Source organism: Garra rufa, chromosome 5 (genome assembly GCF_049309525.1).
Source record: "Garra rufa chromosome 5, GarRuf1.0, whole genome shotgun sequence".
NCBI classification, from domain to species: domain Eukaryota; kingdom Metazoa; phylum Chordata; class Actinopteri; order Cypriniformes; family Cyprinidae; genus Garra; species Garra rufa.
In genome coordinates this window covers 34,927,354-34,942,133 of record NC_133365.1, presented here as the reverse complement: position 1 = coordinate 34,942,133, position 14,780 = coordinate 34,927,354, and the positions used below count along the sequence as shown (strand labels likewise).

At 44.4% G+C, this 14,780-nt stretch overlaps 1 protein-coding gene across 1 annotated transcript in view; it reads left to right on the top strand.

Moving 5' to 3' along the window:
* Positions 1-6,507, top strand: part of ubash3ba (ubiquitin associated and SH3 domain containing Ba) — a 49,939-nt gene extending 43,432 nt beyond the window's left edge. Inside the window, exon 14 of the mRNA XM_073840542.1 lies at positions 2,079-6,507. Within this exon, the coding sequence (XP_073696643.1) occupies positions 2,079-2,216 (138 nt within the window). The 3' untranslated portion in view covers positions 2,217-6,507. The remainder of the gene's footprint in view (positions 1-2,078) is intronic.
* Positions 6,508-14,780: the final 8,273 nt, after the last annotated feature.

The following is a 14,780-nucleotide window of genomic DNA, read 5'->3' as shown; positions in this document are numbered from 1 at the left end:
ATATCCCTCTTCGCTGGGTACTCCCAGGCAGAGATGTAATCCCACTCGCGTCCTGGCAGTTTTCCAGGCGGAGCTAATTCAGTCCCTCTCGTGCTGGCTGTTCCCCAGACAGAGTTTGGACTACTTTCCTCGAGTGCCTGAGGGCCGAGGTTCCTGCTATGATTCCTCTTGCGCTGGGCACTCCCCAGGCAGAGATGTAATTCCACTCGCGTCCTGGCTGTTTCCAGGCGGAGCTATTTCCCGTGCTCTGGCCAGAGCTTCCAGGCACTAATTGCATCCCTCTTGATCCGGGTGCGCCCCGACAAAGGATTGCCCTCTCCTTGTGTGCCCGAGGGCCAAGGAGGACCCCTCTCTGGCTGGTGACCAGACTAGGGTGTATGACCTAACCTCGTGGGCTCAAGAGCCGAGGTTTACTCAATCCCTCTTCGCTGGGTACGTCCCAGGCAGAGATGTAATCCCGCTTGCGTCCTGGCACTCTTCCCAGGCGAAGCAACCTAGCGTTCTGGCATACTCCCCAGACGCTACCTGTCCCTCTACGTCTGGCTGGTCCCCAGACTGAGGTAGACACTTTCCTCGTGAGCCCGAGGGCCGAGGCGGATCATATCCCTCTTCGCTGGGTACTCCCAGGCAGAGATGTAATCCCGCTCGCGACCTGGCAGTTTTCCAGGCGGAGCTAATTCAGTCCCTCTTGTGCTGGCTGTCCCCCAGACAGAGTTTGGACTACTCTCCTCGAGTGCCTGAGGGCCGAGGTACTTGTTATGTTCCCTCTTGCGCTGGGTGCTCCCCAGGCAGAGATGTCATCCCACTCACGTCCTGGCAGTTTTCCAGGCGGAGTTCTTCTGGTCCCTCTTTTTGCTGGTGTCCCCAGACAGAGCGACCACTTTCCTCGCGAGCCCGAGGGCCGAGGTATATGCCACTTCCCTCTCGCTCCGGCACTATTCCCGGACGGAGGTGTAATACTTCTCCTGTCCTGGCAGTTTCCCAGGCGGAGAACCGTCAGTGCTCCTGCAGGTAAGTATCAACGAGCACTGCCCTCTGATTCCGGGCTGGTCCCCCGGACAGAGGTGTACTGCCTCTCTTGCCCTGGTAACCCCAGGCAGAGAGCTTTTCCTGGCTTGATCCACCAGAAGCAGCGCTCCCCCTTTTTTCTTCCCAGACAAACACCACTGGGTAGGAATTTGGAATTCTGGAGATGTGGGCATATCGTTCCCCAGAGCGTTGATGACGCAGTGTAGAGTTCCCGAAAGGGAACGTCTCAGGTTACGTATGTAACCCTGGTTCCCTGAGGGAACGAGACACTGCGTCATGGGCCATAATTCCCGCATTCCTACCGCGCATCGCTTCATTCCTGGAAGCTGAAGCCGGTTTGAAACGCACATGCTTATATACTTCCTGGTCGTATGACGTCATCACGTTGGTGACGTCACTCCCGTCATCCTATTGGTTGCAGACTGATTCAGAGCCGGGTTCGCCAATGGCATTCCCCCCAGAGCGTTGATGACGCAGTGTCTCGTTCCCTCAGGGAACCAGGGTTACATACGTAACCTGAGACGTTTTTATACTGTACAAACCGTACTTTCTATTGCCCTACACCTACCCCACACCTAAACCTAGCCCTCACAGGAGATTGTGCATACTTTTACTTCATCAAAAAAACTCATTGTGCATGATTTATAAGCCTGTTTCCTCATGGGGACCTGAGAAATGTCCCCACAAGGTCAAAATCTACTGGTATTCCTATCCTTGTGGGGACATTTGGTCCCCACAACGTGATGAATACCAGGTACACACACACACACACACACACACACACACACACACACATATATATATATATATATATATATATATATATATATATATATATATATATATATATATGTATGTGTGTATGTGTGTGTGTATGTATATACAGTATATATATGTGTATATATATGTATGTATGTATGTATGTATGTATGTATGCATGTGTGTGTGTGTGTGTGTGTATAATAAAATATAATATTTCTCAACATCTCGTCTTATTTATTTATTTTTTTATGTCTCTCTCTTTCCATTGTTTCCTGTCTCTCTCACAGATACCTTACTTAGGCTTTTGTGCTTGTGAGGAGATGGGTGAGACAGGCGTTTGGCAGCTTGTGGATCCACCCATCCTGCCGCTTACCCATGGACCCAATCACAGCTTTAACTGGAGAGAAACGCTGCTGCAGGACTGAAGAGGCTGTGCAACCTTTACCCTCACTGCTTATCCTCCAAAGGCAACAGAGACGTGCTTACAGTCACATCATCACAGACCTGCATTCTAGCACTATAAAAGCCTCATGCTTCCATAGCCACGTTCTTGCACTGCTGCAGTACACCTCATTGACCCTGTCTTAATATACAAAGCATAAGAGCAGTAATATTCGCCCTAGATTTACATAATGTGCTCAAACACCATTTGCCGGCCTATAGACAAGCTGCAGCAGAACACTCGCTTCCAATTGTAGCCAAGACGAAACTTAAAAATCTGAGAGTCGTACGTCATATACAGGATGTAATACACAGCGATAAACTCAGGTTTCCTGCCTCAGTGAGGAGGAAATAGTGTGCAAAGTTGATGAGTCATCATCCAACACTTCCAAAATGGATGCCGCTGGACTCGAGCTGGGTCTCTGAACCCTTTGTAAACTCCATTTTCCTAGACTCTGTAGGGGAACAAGCCTTCTCCCTGTTACACTGTGAATCAAATAGACATGCACAACCTATTGCATCAAGATTTCCCAATTACACCTGCTACAAGCCCACTCGCCAACCTCCTGAAAGCACAAGAATATAATCTGGCAATCAGACTGAGACGAAGCAGCTTTAAAGTAGTTTAGAAATGGTATTTGGTGGACAGCACATTCGTCCTGTGCCTTGCTGTCATGCTGCTACTGTTAAACACTTTGCAACTATAGGACACTTTGGGAGGACTGTTAGTTAGGAGACAGTATTTAAAGATGTACTGTCACACTTTCCGCATGTAGGGCCGATTTTAAAAGAGGGAGATTATAACCCAGTGAGAACGTCATCAAAGGCAGTGCCACAAATGGTTACAACGTCTTAAGCAGCAGCTTAAATGTTATGTGCAGCTGTTATGGAACGCATTGCTGTAAGGCAAGCTTTACTTTCTGAGCACTTGAAAAATCGAACCAAACAGGAAAGAATGCTTCAACAATGTAAAGAATTGTACATTAATGCATAACGTGTCTGTATATACTAAGTAACATAGTAAAAATCCATTTGATGTGTTTCACCTTTAAATGGACAAATTATAATTGCATTTATTTATGTATTCATAAGATAGTTGTAAAGAGAATATGTTGGTGCTTCAGTTTTTTTTTATTTTGTTATTTCCTGTTGTTGGAACAGAGAAATCAAGCCATAGCAAATGATGATATAAATCACTATATAATGCAGTGTTTCTCTCCACTCCGAGCACTTACATAAGCATATCTGTTACGATTACTGTAATACGCCATCTGTGTTCCCTGAACTCCATAACTATTTTAGCCCACCTATGGTTTGACATTTAATGATGATAAGGAGGAGGCATGCATAATGACATGTGCAATACACTGCACAAGTAAAAGAGGTTCATGGGATTTTTTGCTATAGTTTTCAGTGTGTGCTCATTCACCTAAAGATAAATTTAGATGTTAGGCTCGATCGAACATGCCAATGATGTGCGAACAGTTTTAGAACTGCCATAATATGTTTTAAGAAGTTGCTATTTTTACTTTTTTTGCTTTTTGTGTTTAAGAGTTGATCTCTTGCCTAAATGGTTCCTGCCAGGGGATAAATGTTGGAACACAATAAAGGGATAGTTTACTCAAAATGTCTTTACTGACCAGATTTGTTAGGTAGGTAAAAGACAGATAGACCAATTGTCAGATCCATTAAAAAAAAGTCCAATATAGTGAGAATTTCCAGGCATCAATAGTAGCTGGTTTAGGCATGTTAAGTTGTGTGTTCATAGTTACAATTTTGAGGAGGCTGTGTATCCAATATTTTTTTGTGGTATAGGCCTATTTTGAATATACAGTTAAAGTCAAAAGTTTACATATACCTTGCAGAATCTGCAAATTGTTAATTATTTGAGCAAAATAAGAGGGATCATACAAAATGCATGTTATTTTTTTTATTAAGTACTGACCTGAATAAGATATTTCACATAGAAGACATTTACATATAATCCACAGGAGAAAATCATTGTTGAATTTATACAAAATGACCCCGTTCAAAAGTTTACATACACTTGATTCTTAATACTATGTTGTTACCTGAATGATCCGCAGCTGTTTTTTTGTTTTTTTGTTTAGTGATAATTGTTCCTGAGTCCCTTGTTTGTCCTCGAACAGTTAAACTGCCCACTGTTCTTCAGAAAATCCTTCAGGTCCCACAAATTCTTTGGTTTTTCAGCATTTGTGTGTATTTGAACCCTTTCCAATAATAACAGTATGGTTATGAGATCCATCTTTTCACACGGAAGACAACTGAGGGACTCATATGCAACTATTACAGAAAGTTCAAACATTCACTGATGCTCCAGGAAAAAATGATAGGGGGTGAAAACTTTTGAATGAAGATGTGTACATTTTTTCTTATTTTGTCTAAATATCATATTTGTTTTTCATTTAGTACTGCCCTTCAGAATTTACAAAAGATGCTTGATTCCCAGAAGACAATTTTTTTTTTGTCCTTCTGGAGCATCAGTGAGTGTTTGAACCTTCTGTAATAGTTGCATATGAGTCCCTTGGTTGTCCACAGTGTGAAAAGATCTCAAAATCATACAGTCATTGTTGGAAAGGGTTCAAATACACAAAATGCTGAAAACCTGTTCAGGTAACAACACCGTATTAAGAATCAAGTGTATGTACTTTAATGGGGACATTTTTTATAAATTCAACTATTATTTTCTCTTGTGGACTATATCTAAACATCAGGTCAGTACTAAATAAAAAATAACATGCATTTTGTATGATCCCACTTATTTTGGTTAAATAATTACAATTTTGCAGATTCTGCAAGGTGTATGTAAACTTTTGATTTCAATTGTATTTGGGACACTCTTTTTAATACACTGAGTAAATGAGTACTTTTTATTTAACTTCAAAATATTTTTTAATAAATTATAAAAAGTTTATAGAAATGACCTCAACTTAATGACCCAGCTGCATTTATAGTTAACAGCCCACTCAAAGGGAAGAAATACACAAAACCATCTTACGACATCAGAAGACTTAAAATAATAAACAAGCCTATTTTATGGTACTTTTATAGTGCTTGTGCATCAAGTCATCATTCATTGTAATTGCTTTCTTTTGCATTCCACATTAGTCTGAGTAAATTATGACAATTTTTAGTTTTGGGTGAACTATCTCTTTCAAACATTTCAGATTACAGGAGTCTAAGACAAATTTGTCTTCATTCATTTGGCATTTTCCAGCTCAACAGTAACATAACCACCAAATGCTTCCTACTCATGAATTTAAACGAGACACTTATCTCAGCACAGATGACTTTATGTGGAGATTTTTAATTAGCCAAGCCAGTGTAAGTGTGTGTGGGTGTGGTTGAGTGTTTGTTCATGTGCTAGAAGATGAATGCTGTTCTCCTGTAAAAATAATTACCTTATTAAATCACCCTTGTCTGCCATTACAACATGTCTATCGTGAATAGATCCTTGTTCTTCCAAATATGGCAACACACAACCACCCCATCATGTGTCAGTGTGTATTACCACAGAGGGTTAAACAAGTACAGCTTGACAAATGCTGATCCATAACTGTTTGATTCACTGCGAGGTAATATTGTCACTGTATGTTTTCAGAAGCATGCTATGTGTGCTACAACTTCTGATTGTTTGAAAAAAAAGGGGGGTGTAATATGAGCCAAAGTGCTTCATTGATTTTTTTTTTTCCCCAGAGGCAGAATGAATCATTTTTAATGCGTATAGCCCACTTCAAGCATATTCTGACCAACAATTCCCATTCTGACCATGACAGGTTGTCTTTGTCTTTATATACCCTTACTAAGCAGTGACTGGGGAAATCAATAATTCTACAAGATCTAAATACAAAATAATAAGAAATATAAAACCGGTGTATTACAGATTGCTATTTTAGCTATTGGTATTAATTGTTGTTTGGTCCTCCCTGAAATGAATTATGTTTAGTTTATATATATGATTTATTTAAAGTTATTCGGGGGCATTTTAGCAGCTTGAAAATGATCCTTGCATGCTCAAGAAAAAAAATGCAAATGTAACCCCTTCACAGTGGAAAAATTGTACATGAAATGACTGCACAAAACATACGTTATATTTCAGTGCTCAAAAATTTGAATAGAGATTCCAAAATCATATGTGACATTCCGCCACAAAGCTACCTTTTTAAGTTTGATTGTTGACATTTATTTTAAGACTTATTTTAATGCGTAATGTTTGTTAAGCATGTTTGCAAATAAATCTTTTGTCATCCTGCATTGAAGAGTTCTTTCTTTGAAATTTGTCATACTTGCATTACACTGCAATATGGTCACTGCAATGACAGTAAGTACAAAAACAATACTAACAAATAAAATTGTGTCATTGCTTTTGAAATTACTAAAGGTCTTTATACAAGTATAGCTTGTCTTTTAAGAGTAATCTCTAGCTTCCGCTGACTGTCGTATGCGTGTTCACGAGAGAGTGATGTTCCAGCGGATAACATGGGACTAGGCGAAAGCAGTGACGAACTTTGAAGTGCAGTGTAGAGCGCAAAACAAAACACCAGTGGAATCGTGTTCCATGAATATATTTTGAAAATTTCCTACTGTAAATATATTCAAACGTAATTTTTGATTAGTAATATGCATTGCTAAGAACTTCAGTTGAATAACTTTAAAGGCGAAATTTAGATTTTTTGCACCCTTTTGATTCCAGATTTTCAAATAGTTGTATCTCTGCCAAATATTGTCCTATTATAACAAATCATACATAAATAATAAGCTTATTTATTCAGCTTTCGGATGAAAAGTTTGACTGGTTTTGTGGTCCAGGGTCCAATAAAAGATGATCAATAGAGCTAGAGAAAAGTAGAAAAATACAGCTACTTATAAGTCATTCAATACAATGACATATTGCTTAAATTGATATTTAATAGAACTTGTTTTAGTACCACCTCATTGATAACTTACATGTAAACAATTATATCGTACATTATTAGTATAAACTAGGATTTGTAAAGACATATCAAGAGGAGACTGGTTTTCTTTTGCTGTAAACAAAACTTGGTTCTTGAGACTAGCATATTCTCACTGGAGTTTACGTGAACACGTGTACGACAGTTTGTGGAAACTAGAGATTACGGATCAATTTGCTTCAGAAGTCTTTTATTAACTCCACAGAGCCATGTGGAGTACTTATTTTATGATCTATTTATGCGCTTTTTCCAACTTTATCTTAAACCCCATTCACTGTCATTATAAAGCTTGTAAGAGCCAGGACTTTTTTTTTTTTTTAAATATAACTCTGATTTTATTTGTATGAAAGAAGAAAGTCATATAGCTTACACTTGGGATAACTTGAGGGTGAGTAAATTATGGGGTAATTTTCATTTTTGGGTGAGTTGGACCCTATGTAAGCACAATCATTTTGAATCTAAAGTTTAAATTATTTTTAAATAAACAATTTCATCAGCGTATCATAGTATTTGCTTTATTATTGTTCATTTATCAGCATACCATAGCCTAGTATTTTGAGGAGGCTACGTTTTCTTTTTGAGCCAGATAGTATTGGACCAATCAGCTATGAGCACATCTTTAACATAAAGCAGTTGCTTCGAATCTTTACCTCAAAATTAACGCGTGATTTGTTTTCTTTATAATAATCATATTAATATTTGTGTTCGATAATGATATTTGTATTTTTAGAGGAAAACGAAATAACTCGATTGGCTGTTTGTTCACTGCAAACGTCATTAGTTTGGCGCGCTCCTGGCTGAAGTAATAATCGGAATTTCTTCGTGTAGTCGTGAATCGCAGTCAGCTTCAGCAAAGTAAAATTTGTCAACGAAACACTAACACGACGAGTAAAAGACAAGTCGAGTCGATCGTTGCAGTACATGACAATGAGTTTAACAATATTAGATTAAGTTGTGGAAAAATGATTACGGTTTGTCATCGAGTCATCGACTGACTGACGGGTAAATCCTACTTTCAGGTAACGTGCTACAATATACACAGAAACATAATGAACCCATTGTTTGAATGATGCGGTTGTGACAAGTTTTTAGATACAATTCCGCTTCAGGTTAAAGAAAGCAAGCTGTCTCTGAAAGGGATAATTCATGCAAAATTCAATATATTACCATTATATATCTCTTGTTTTTTTTCTGTCATATGGGTTCAGGAGACTTGAGATATAGCACAAGGGTCTCATGGACTACTTTTATTATATTTTTGTGCTTTTTTGGCGGGTGTTACTTGTCGTTTTTGGATCTTGAAAGACGCGGTTGTTTCCAACAAGCAGCGTAAAAGTTCTTCAAATAATTTTATAGTTCCTTAGAAATAAAACAAATACAAACAAATAAGGGTTTTAAAGAATAACAAACATTTTCACGATATTTTCTATTTTCTGTACTATTTTTTCACCACAGAAGATGTATAAAAAACTCCTAGTAGCCACTAGATGGCATGCTTTGACTCCAGTTTCTGTGCTGCCCTGAATGAACTACGAGGTGCTATAATACCAGTCAGATGTGTTTTCTTCTGCAAGGGTTTCTTAAAAAAAAAAAAACTCCCTATATATATATATATATATATATATATATATATATATATAGTGCCTGTAGACTGTGATTGGTCAAAGATGGAAATTTAGCCCTGTGATGATGTTTTATTAGTTACCATGCTACAAAATACTCTCTGCTTAATTTCATAATTTTATGCATTGAGTCAAGTTCATTAAAGAAATCCATATGTGACCCTGCCTGGACCACAAAGCCAGTCTGATTTTTATGCCAAACATGATTAGGATATTAAGTGGAATCATGTTCCATGAAGATATTTTGTAAATTTCCTACCGTAAATATATCAAAACTTAATTTTTGATTAGTAATATGCATAGCTAAAAACTTCAGTTGAACAACGTTAAAGGTGATTTTCTCAAAATTTAGATTTTTTTGCACCCCCTTGATTCCAGATTTTCAAATTTGAAAATAGTATATCTGCCAAATATTGTCCTATTATAACAAATCATACATAAATGAAAAGCTTTATTTATTCAGCGTTTAGATAAAAAATTTGACTGGTTTTGTGGTCCAGGGTCCAATATAAGATGATCAATACAGCTAAAGAAATGTAGAAAAAAAACAGCTAGTTATAAGTCATTCAATATAGAGACGTATTGCTTAAATTGTTATTTAATAGAACTTGTTTTAGGACCACCTCATTGATAACGTAGTACATGTACACATTTACTAATAGTATAATAGTACATGTACTCTGTTTTTTATCATCAGGAAGTCGAGTTGTTCTGTAATACATGTCAGCTATAGGACAAAAGGACTTATAGTTAGCTTTATAACATTGGGGGGAGGTGATGGGGTGGTGCAGAGGGTTGACATACTTAATCCCTTTCTGTTAGGTACTTTACACTAATCTCAACAATACTAGCACATCAGGTAACACTGATTGAATGACACAGTGACAGTTGCCTGTGTTTATGGGTAGCTTAGGCAATCAAAGGTGAACTTTTCTCAATTGCTCAAACGGCCCCTGCTGCCTCGAGACATCTCAGGGTCACATGCCACACTGAGTGCTGAAGAGTACGTCTCCATTCTCAGGCTGTATGAATGTGTGTGGCAGTAATCGTAAGACCGAAAGGAAGATGCTTTGGATGTGTATTTTGTCATCTTCTGGTCTTCTTCACTCACTGTACTGTATGTTTTGTAAGTTTCATGTTCACCAAACCTACCTGCTTTGTTCTGCTGCACAGGGTTTTCACTAAATATGGAAATGTCAGAGAATTTTAAATGTGTTTTTCCAGAACTAAAATAGTTACGGAAATGAATAAAACCTCATGAAAATGATCAAATGAATATGTAACAAATGTATTGCTATTGCTATATGTATAGCTAATATTAGTTAATGCATAAATTACCATTAACTAATGAACCTTATTGTAAAGTGTTGCTGTAAAGTTTGCTTGGAAATAAACTGTGATATATTTGTGTTTAGTATAGTATAGTTTGAACTGGTTCATCAAATGAATTGATCTAAATTTAAATGATTTATGGAAATAATTTTTAAATAATTCACAAATAAGTATAAATAATTCATTATCAAATCAATTTGAATGTAAATTCAATATTTTTTAAAAAATCATTATGAACTGATTCATAGCTATATGTAATGTAATATATTGTCACGAGGGAGAAAACACACAAGGTGGATAGTGAACAAGAGCCCCGGAGGGTGGATTTATTAAGAAGTGCTTTACGAGGTGAAGGGGGAATTAAGATGCGTGTTGCTTTCGTGGCTGGTGCTCCTGTGAAGTCCTCGTGCTCGTGAAGGTGGGTGTCCAGGCGTGCTCAATCGGGCTGTCGGTCACTCGCTGCCTTCTGAGAAAGGAGAGACAAAGGATTAGAACCAGTAAGTTCAGCATGAGACAGTCTTCTGTCGAAGTGTGAGCGCTGGTGGCTTTTCAAGCCACTTGATGAGGGTCGGCAGCTGTGACCGATCAGCCCGCGATGAGGACGTGCAGGTGTGCTGCGTTGGTTGCCAGGGCGACGCTGATGAGCCCAGAGAGACTCGTCACATCCCCCCCCCCCCCCAAGCGTCGTTCTGGCCCTAGGAACGAGAGTAGACAGTAGGGGTGAGATAAGGGGTGGGTGGGGAATGACCCCTGACAGACCTGCAAAAGCTGTCCACATCCGCGAGAGTCCATCAGCATTGACGTTGGCGGCCCCGGCCTGATGTCGCACTTCAAAGTGGAAGTCCTGGAGCGCGAGGAACCAGCGGGTCACCCTGGCGTTGGTGTCCTTGGCCCGAGCCATCCACTGTAGGGGGGCATGGTCGGTCACCAGGGTGAACTTACGGCCGAGGAGGTAGTAGCGCAGCTCCAGGACTACCCACTTGATGGCCAGGGCCTCCTTCTCGACGGCGGCGTAGTTCTCTGCCTTGGACAGCTTCCTGCTGATGTAAATTATGGGGTGCTCCTCACCTTCCTGGATCTGTGACAGGACGGCTCCCAGTCCGGTATCGGAGGCATCCGTCTGCAGCAGGAAGGGGCAGCCGAAGTCGGGAGCGCGGAGCACCGGCGACGAGGAGAGGGCCGTCTTGAGCCGAGCGAAGGCCTCCTCCGTGGCTGTCGTCCAACAGATCTTCTCTGGCTGCCCCTTCCTGGTCAGGTCTGTCAGGGGGGCGGCTAAAGAGGAGAAGTTGGGGATAAAACAGCGATAGTACCCCGCCAACCCCAAAAAGGCTCGTACCTGGGACTTCGTCTGGGGTTTTGGAGCGGAACGGATCGCCTCCACCTTCTTATCCTGGGGTCGGATGAGCCCACGGCCGACCTGGAAGCCCAGGTACTTCGCCTCTGACAGAGCTATGTGGCATTTGCGGGGGTTGGCGGTTAGTCCAGCCCGCCGGAGCTCCGAGAGCACCCTCCGCAGACGTTCCAGATGTTCGTCCCATGCCTCGGAATGGATGACGACGTCATCTAAGTAGGCCGCCGCGTAAGCTTGGTGGGGCCTCAGAATGATGTCCATCATGCGCTGAAATGTGGCAGGCGCTCCATGCAGGCCGAAGGGGAGGGTCCGGTACTGCCAGTGGCCACTAGGGGTGGAAAAAGCAGTCTTCGGTTTAGCAGAGGATGTAAGTGGTACTTGCCAGTATCCTTTGCTCAGATCCAATGTGGAGATGTACCGGGCCCTCCCCAGGCGGTCCAATAGCTCGTCGACCCGAGGCATGGGATAGCCGTCGAACTCGGAGACTTCGTTGAGGCGGCGGAAGTCATTGCAGAAGCGGAGGGTGCCATCCGGCTTGGGTACCATCACAATGGGGCTGGACCATGGGCTGCGAGATGGTTCGATTACCCCCAACTTCAGCATTTCCTGGATTTCATCCTCTATAGCCTGCCGACGAGCTTCTGGGACTCGGTAGGGCCGTTGCCTGACGATCACTCCAGGGGGCGTCCTGATGTCGTGGTAGGTGACGTTGGTCTGCCCGGGCCTGGAGGAGAACACATCCTGGAACTGACTGACCAGGTGCTGCAGCTCGGTCTTCTGGGCAGCCGACAGATGGGGATCCATGTCGACAACCACGGGATCGGTGAGACTGAGGGCGGCGAGCTGGTCCCGGGTCCCTTGCCATTTCTTCAGTAAGTTGATGTGATATAACTGCTCTGCTTGTCTCCGTCCAGGTTGGCGTATCCGGTAGGTAACTGGTCCAACCTTCTCCACGACTGTGTACGGGCCTTGCCATGTGGCCAGGAACTTACAAGCGGAGGTGGGGACCAAGACCATCACCCTGTCTCCCGGTTGGAACTCCCGTGGTTGGGCTGCCCGATCGTAGTGGCGTTGTTGGGCCTGCTGTGCCTTGCTGAGATGCTCCCGGACTAATGGCATGACACGGACAATCCGTTCCCTCATCTGCTTGACGTGTTCGATGACCGTGCGGTGGGGGGCAGGCTGCTGCTCCCAAGCTTCCCGAGCGACATCCAGCAGCCCCCGTGGCTGGCGGCCAAACAGGAGCTCGAAGGGGGTGAAACCAGTTGAGGCTTGGGGGACCTCACGGATACCGAAGAGGACGTAGGGGATCATGAGGTCCCAATCCCGCTTGTCCTCGGCCGCTACCCTTCGGATCATCTGTTTGAGGGTTTGATTGAAGCGCTCAACGAGTCCGTCGGTCTGCGGGTGGTAGACGGTCGTCCTCAACTGTTTCACCCGCAGCAGCCTGCAGAGGTCAGCCATTAGCCGGGACATGAACGGTGTTCCCTGGTCAGTCAGGATCTCGGTCAGGATGCCAACCCGGCTGGCCAACAGAAACAGTTCCTGGGCGATGGCTTTCGCTGTGGCTTTCCTCAGGGGGGCTGCTTCCGGATACCGAGTGGCGTAATCCACGATGACGAGGATGTGTTCATGTCCTCGGGCAGACTTAGGCAACGGCCCTACAAGGTCCAGTCCGATCCGCTCGAAGGGCACCTCAATGATAGGTAAAGGAATCAGCGGGCTGGGGGGAGGAGTCCTGGGTGCCGTGCGCTGGCAGGTCGGGCAGGCTTTGCAGAACCCCTTCACATCGGCCTCCAGGCCCGGCCAATGGAAGCGGTCTCGGATCCGCTGGATGGTATTCGCTGCCCCCAGGTGACCTGCCATCGGATGGGAATGTGCCAACTCCAGGATAGTCTCCGTCTTCGTTCGGGGCACGACCAAAAGCTCCTTCTCCTCCCCCCGTCGCTGGGCAACGCAGTATAGCAGACCGCTTCGGACGATGAAATGCGGGAGAGGATGGGGCCGTGGGAGGACGTTGTTACCGTCAATGGCTCTGACTTGGCTCCAACAATGCTTTAGACGATCGTCCTCCCGCTGGTCTTTGGCAAAAGAGCCCCCCTGGCTGGCCTTTTGGAATACATCATAGAAGAGGTTAGCATTTTGAGAGGGGGACTCACCATCTCTCCCGCTGTCCGAAGCTAGCAGCGCTTGGCCGGCTGCGGCGGCGACGGTTCCCTTCCGGGCTGGCGGGCTGAGCGGCGGCGGCGAGCAGACTGGTAAATTTTTCACCAATCCAGCCTCCACAGACCAGGTGCCATGGGCGGCGGTGATGTTCACGCGGCGAGCTGGAACTTGTTGGGTGTCCCCGTGCACACACGTGATCAGTAGGTAACTCTTTTGGCCAGGGTGAGGAGGAAATAGCTGGGCCTGGACGAGGGTGACCGCGCTGCCCGAGTCCAGAAGCGCCCGGATGAGCTTGCCGTTCAGCTTCACGTCCACCTCTGGAGCCGCAGGTGGGACGCGCTGATGGACGATGCAGCCCGCCAGCCATGCCCGCGGAGGTGTCGTGGGATCAGCGGTTGGCATGGGCTCGTCCATTGGAGAGGGAACCATCGGTCTGCCAACTGCGTGCAAGGTGCCCTCCGGCGTGCGTCGCTCCTGGACCACCCTCCGGGGAAACGGCGGCGCTCTCTCCCCAGCCTCCCGATGGTGGACAGCATCCGCCAGCTCGATCGCCTCCACAAGGGCGAGGACGGTGGCGGGGTTCCTCATCCCCACCGCCTGACGATGGGACCGAGGCAGGGCGCAGAGGAGGCGATCGATGACCACTCGTTCCACTACCTGAGCTGCGTCGGGGTCTCCATCCAACAGCCAATGCTGTGCTAGGCGGACGAGTTCAGTGGCTTGGGCTCGGGCTGGCACCCGGGCTTTAAACTCCCACTCGTCTCTTCCCCCAAGCCAGGGGGAAGAGAGAAATAAGCCCGCTGAGCGTCACCGGTGAGCAGGGGTGCCAGCGCCGAAGCCCAGTCTTCAAGCGGCCAACCCTCCCGGTTGGCTGTAGTTTCAAACATTTGTAAGAATGCTTCAACATCGTCGTGAGCCGTCATCTTGGGTAACAGCCGAGCAGCCCGCATTCGGGGGTCAGGTAGTGGAACTGGCTGGGCAGCTTGGGCACGAAGGGCAGCGAGTTCTTCTTCAGCTCTGCCCTGCCGAGTGGCCAGGTGTTCCACAATCTGCTGCGGGCGGATGCTTACCTCTGTAAGGCGTTGCAGTTGTTCGTCCATTTTC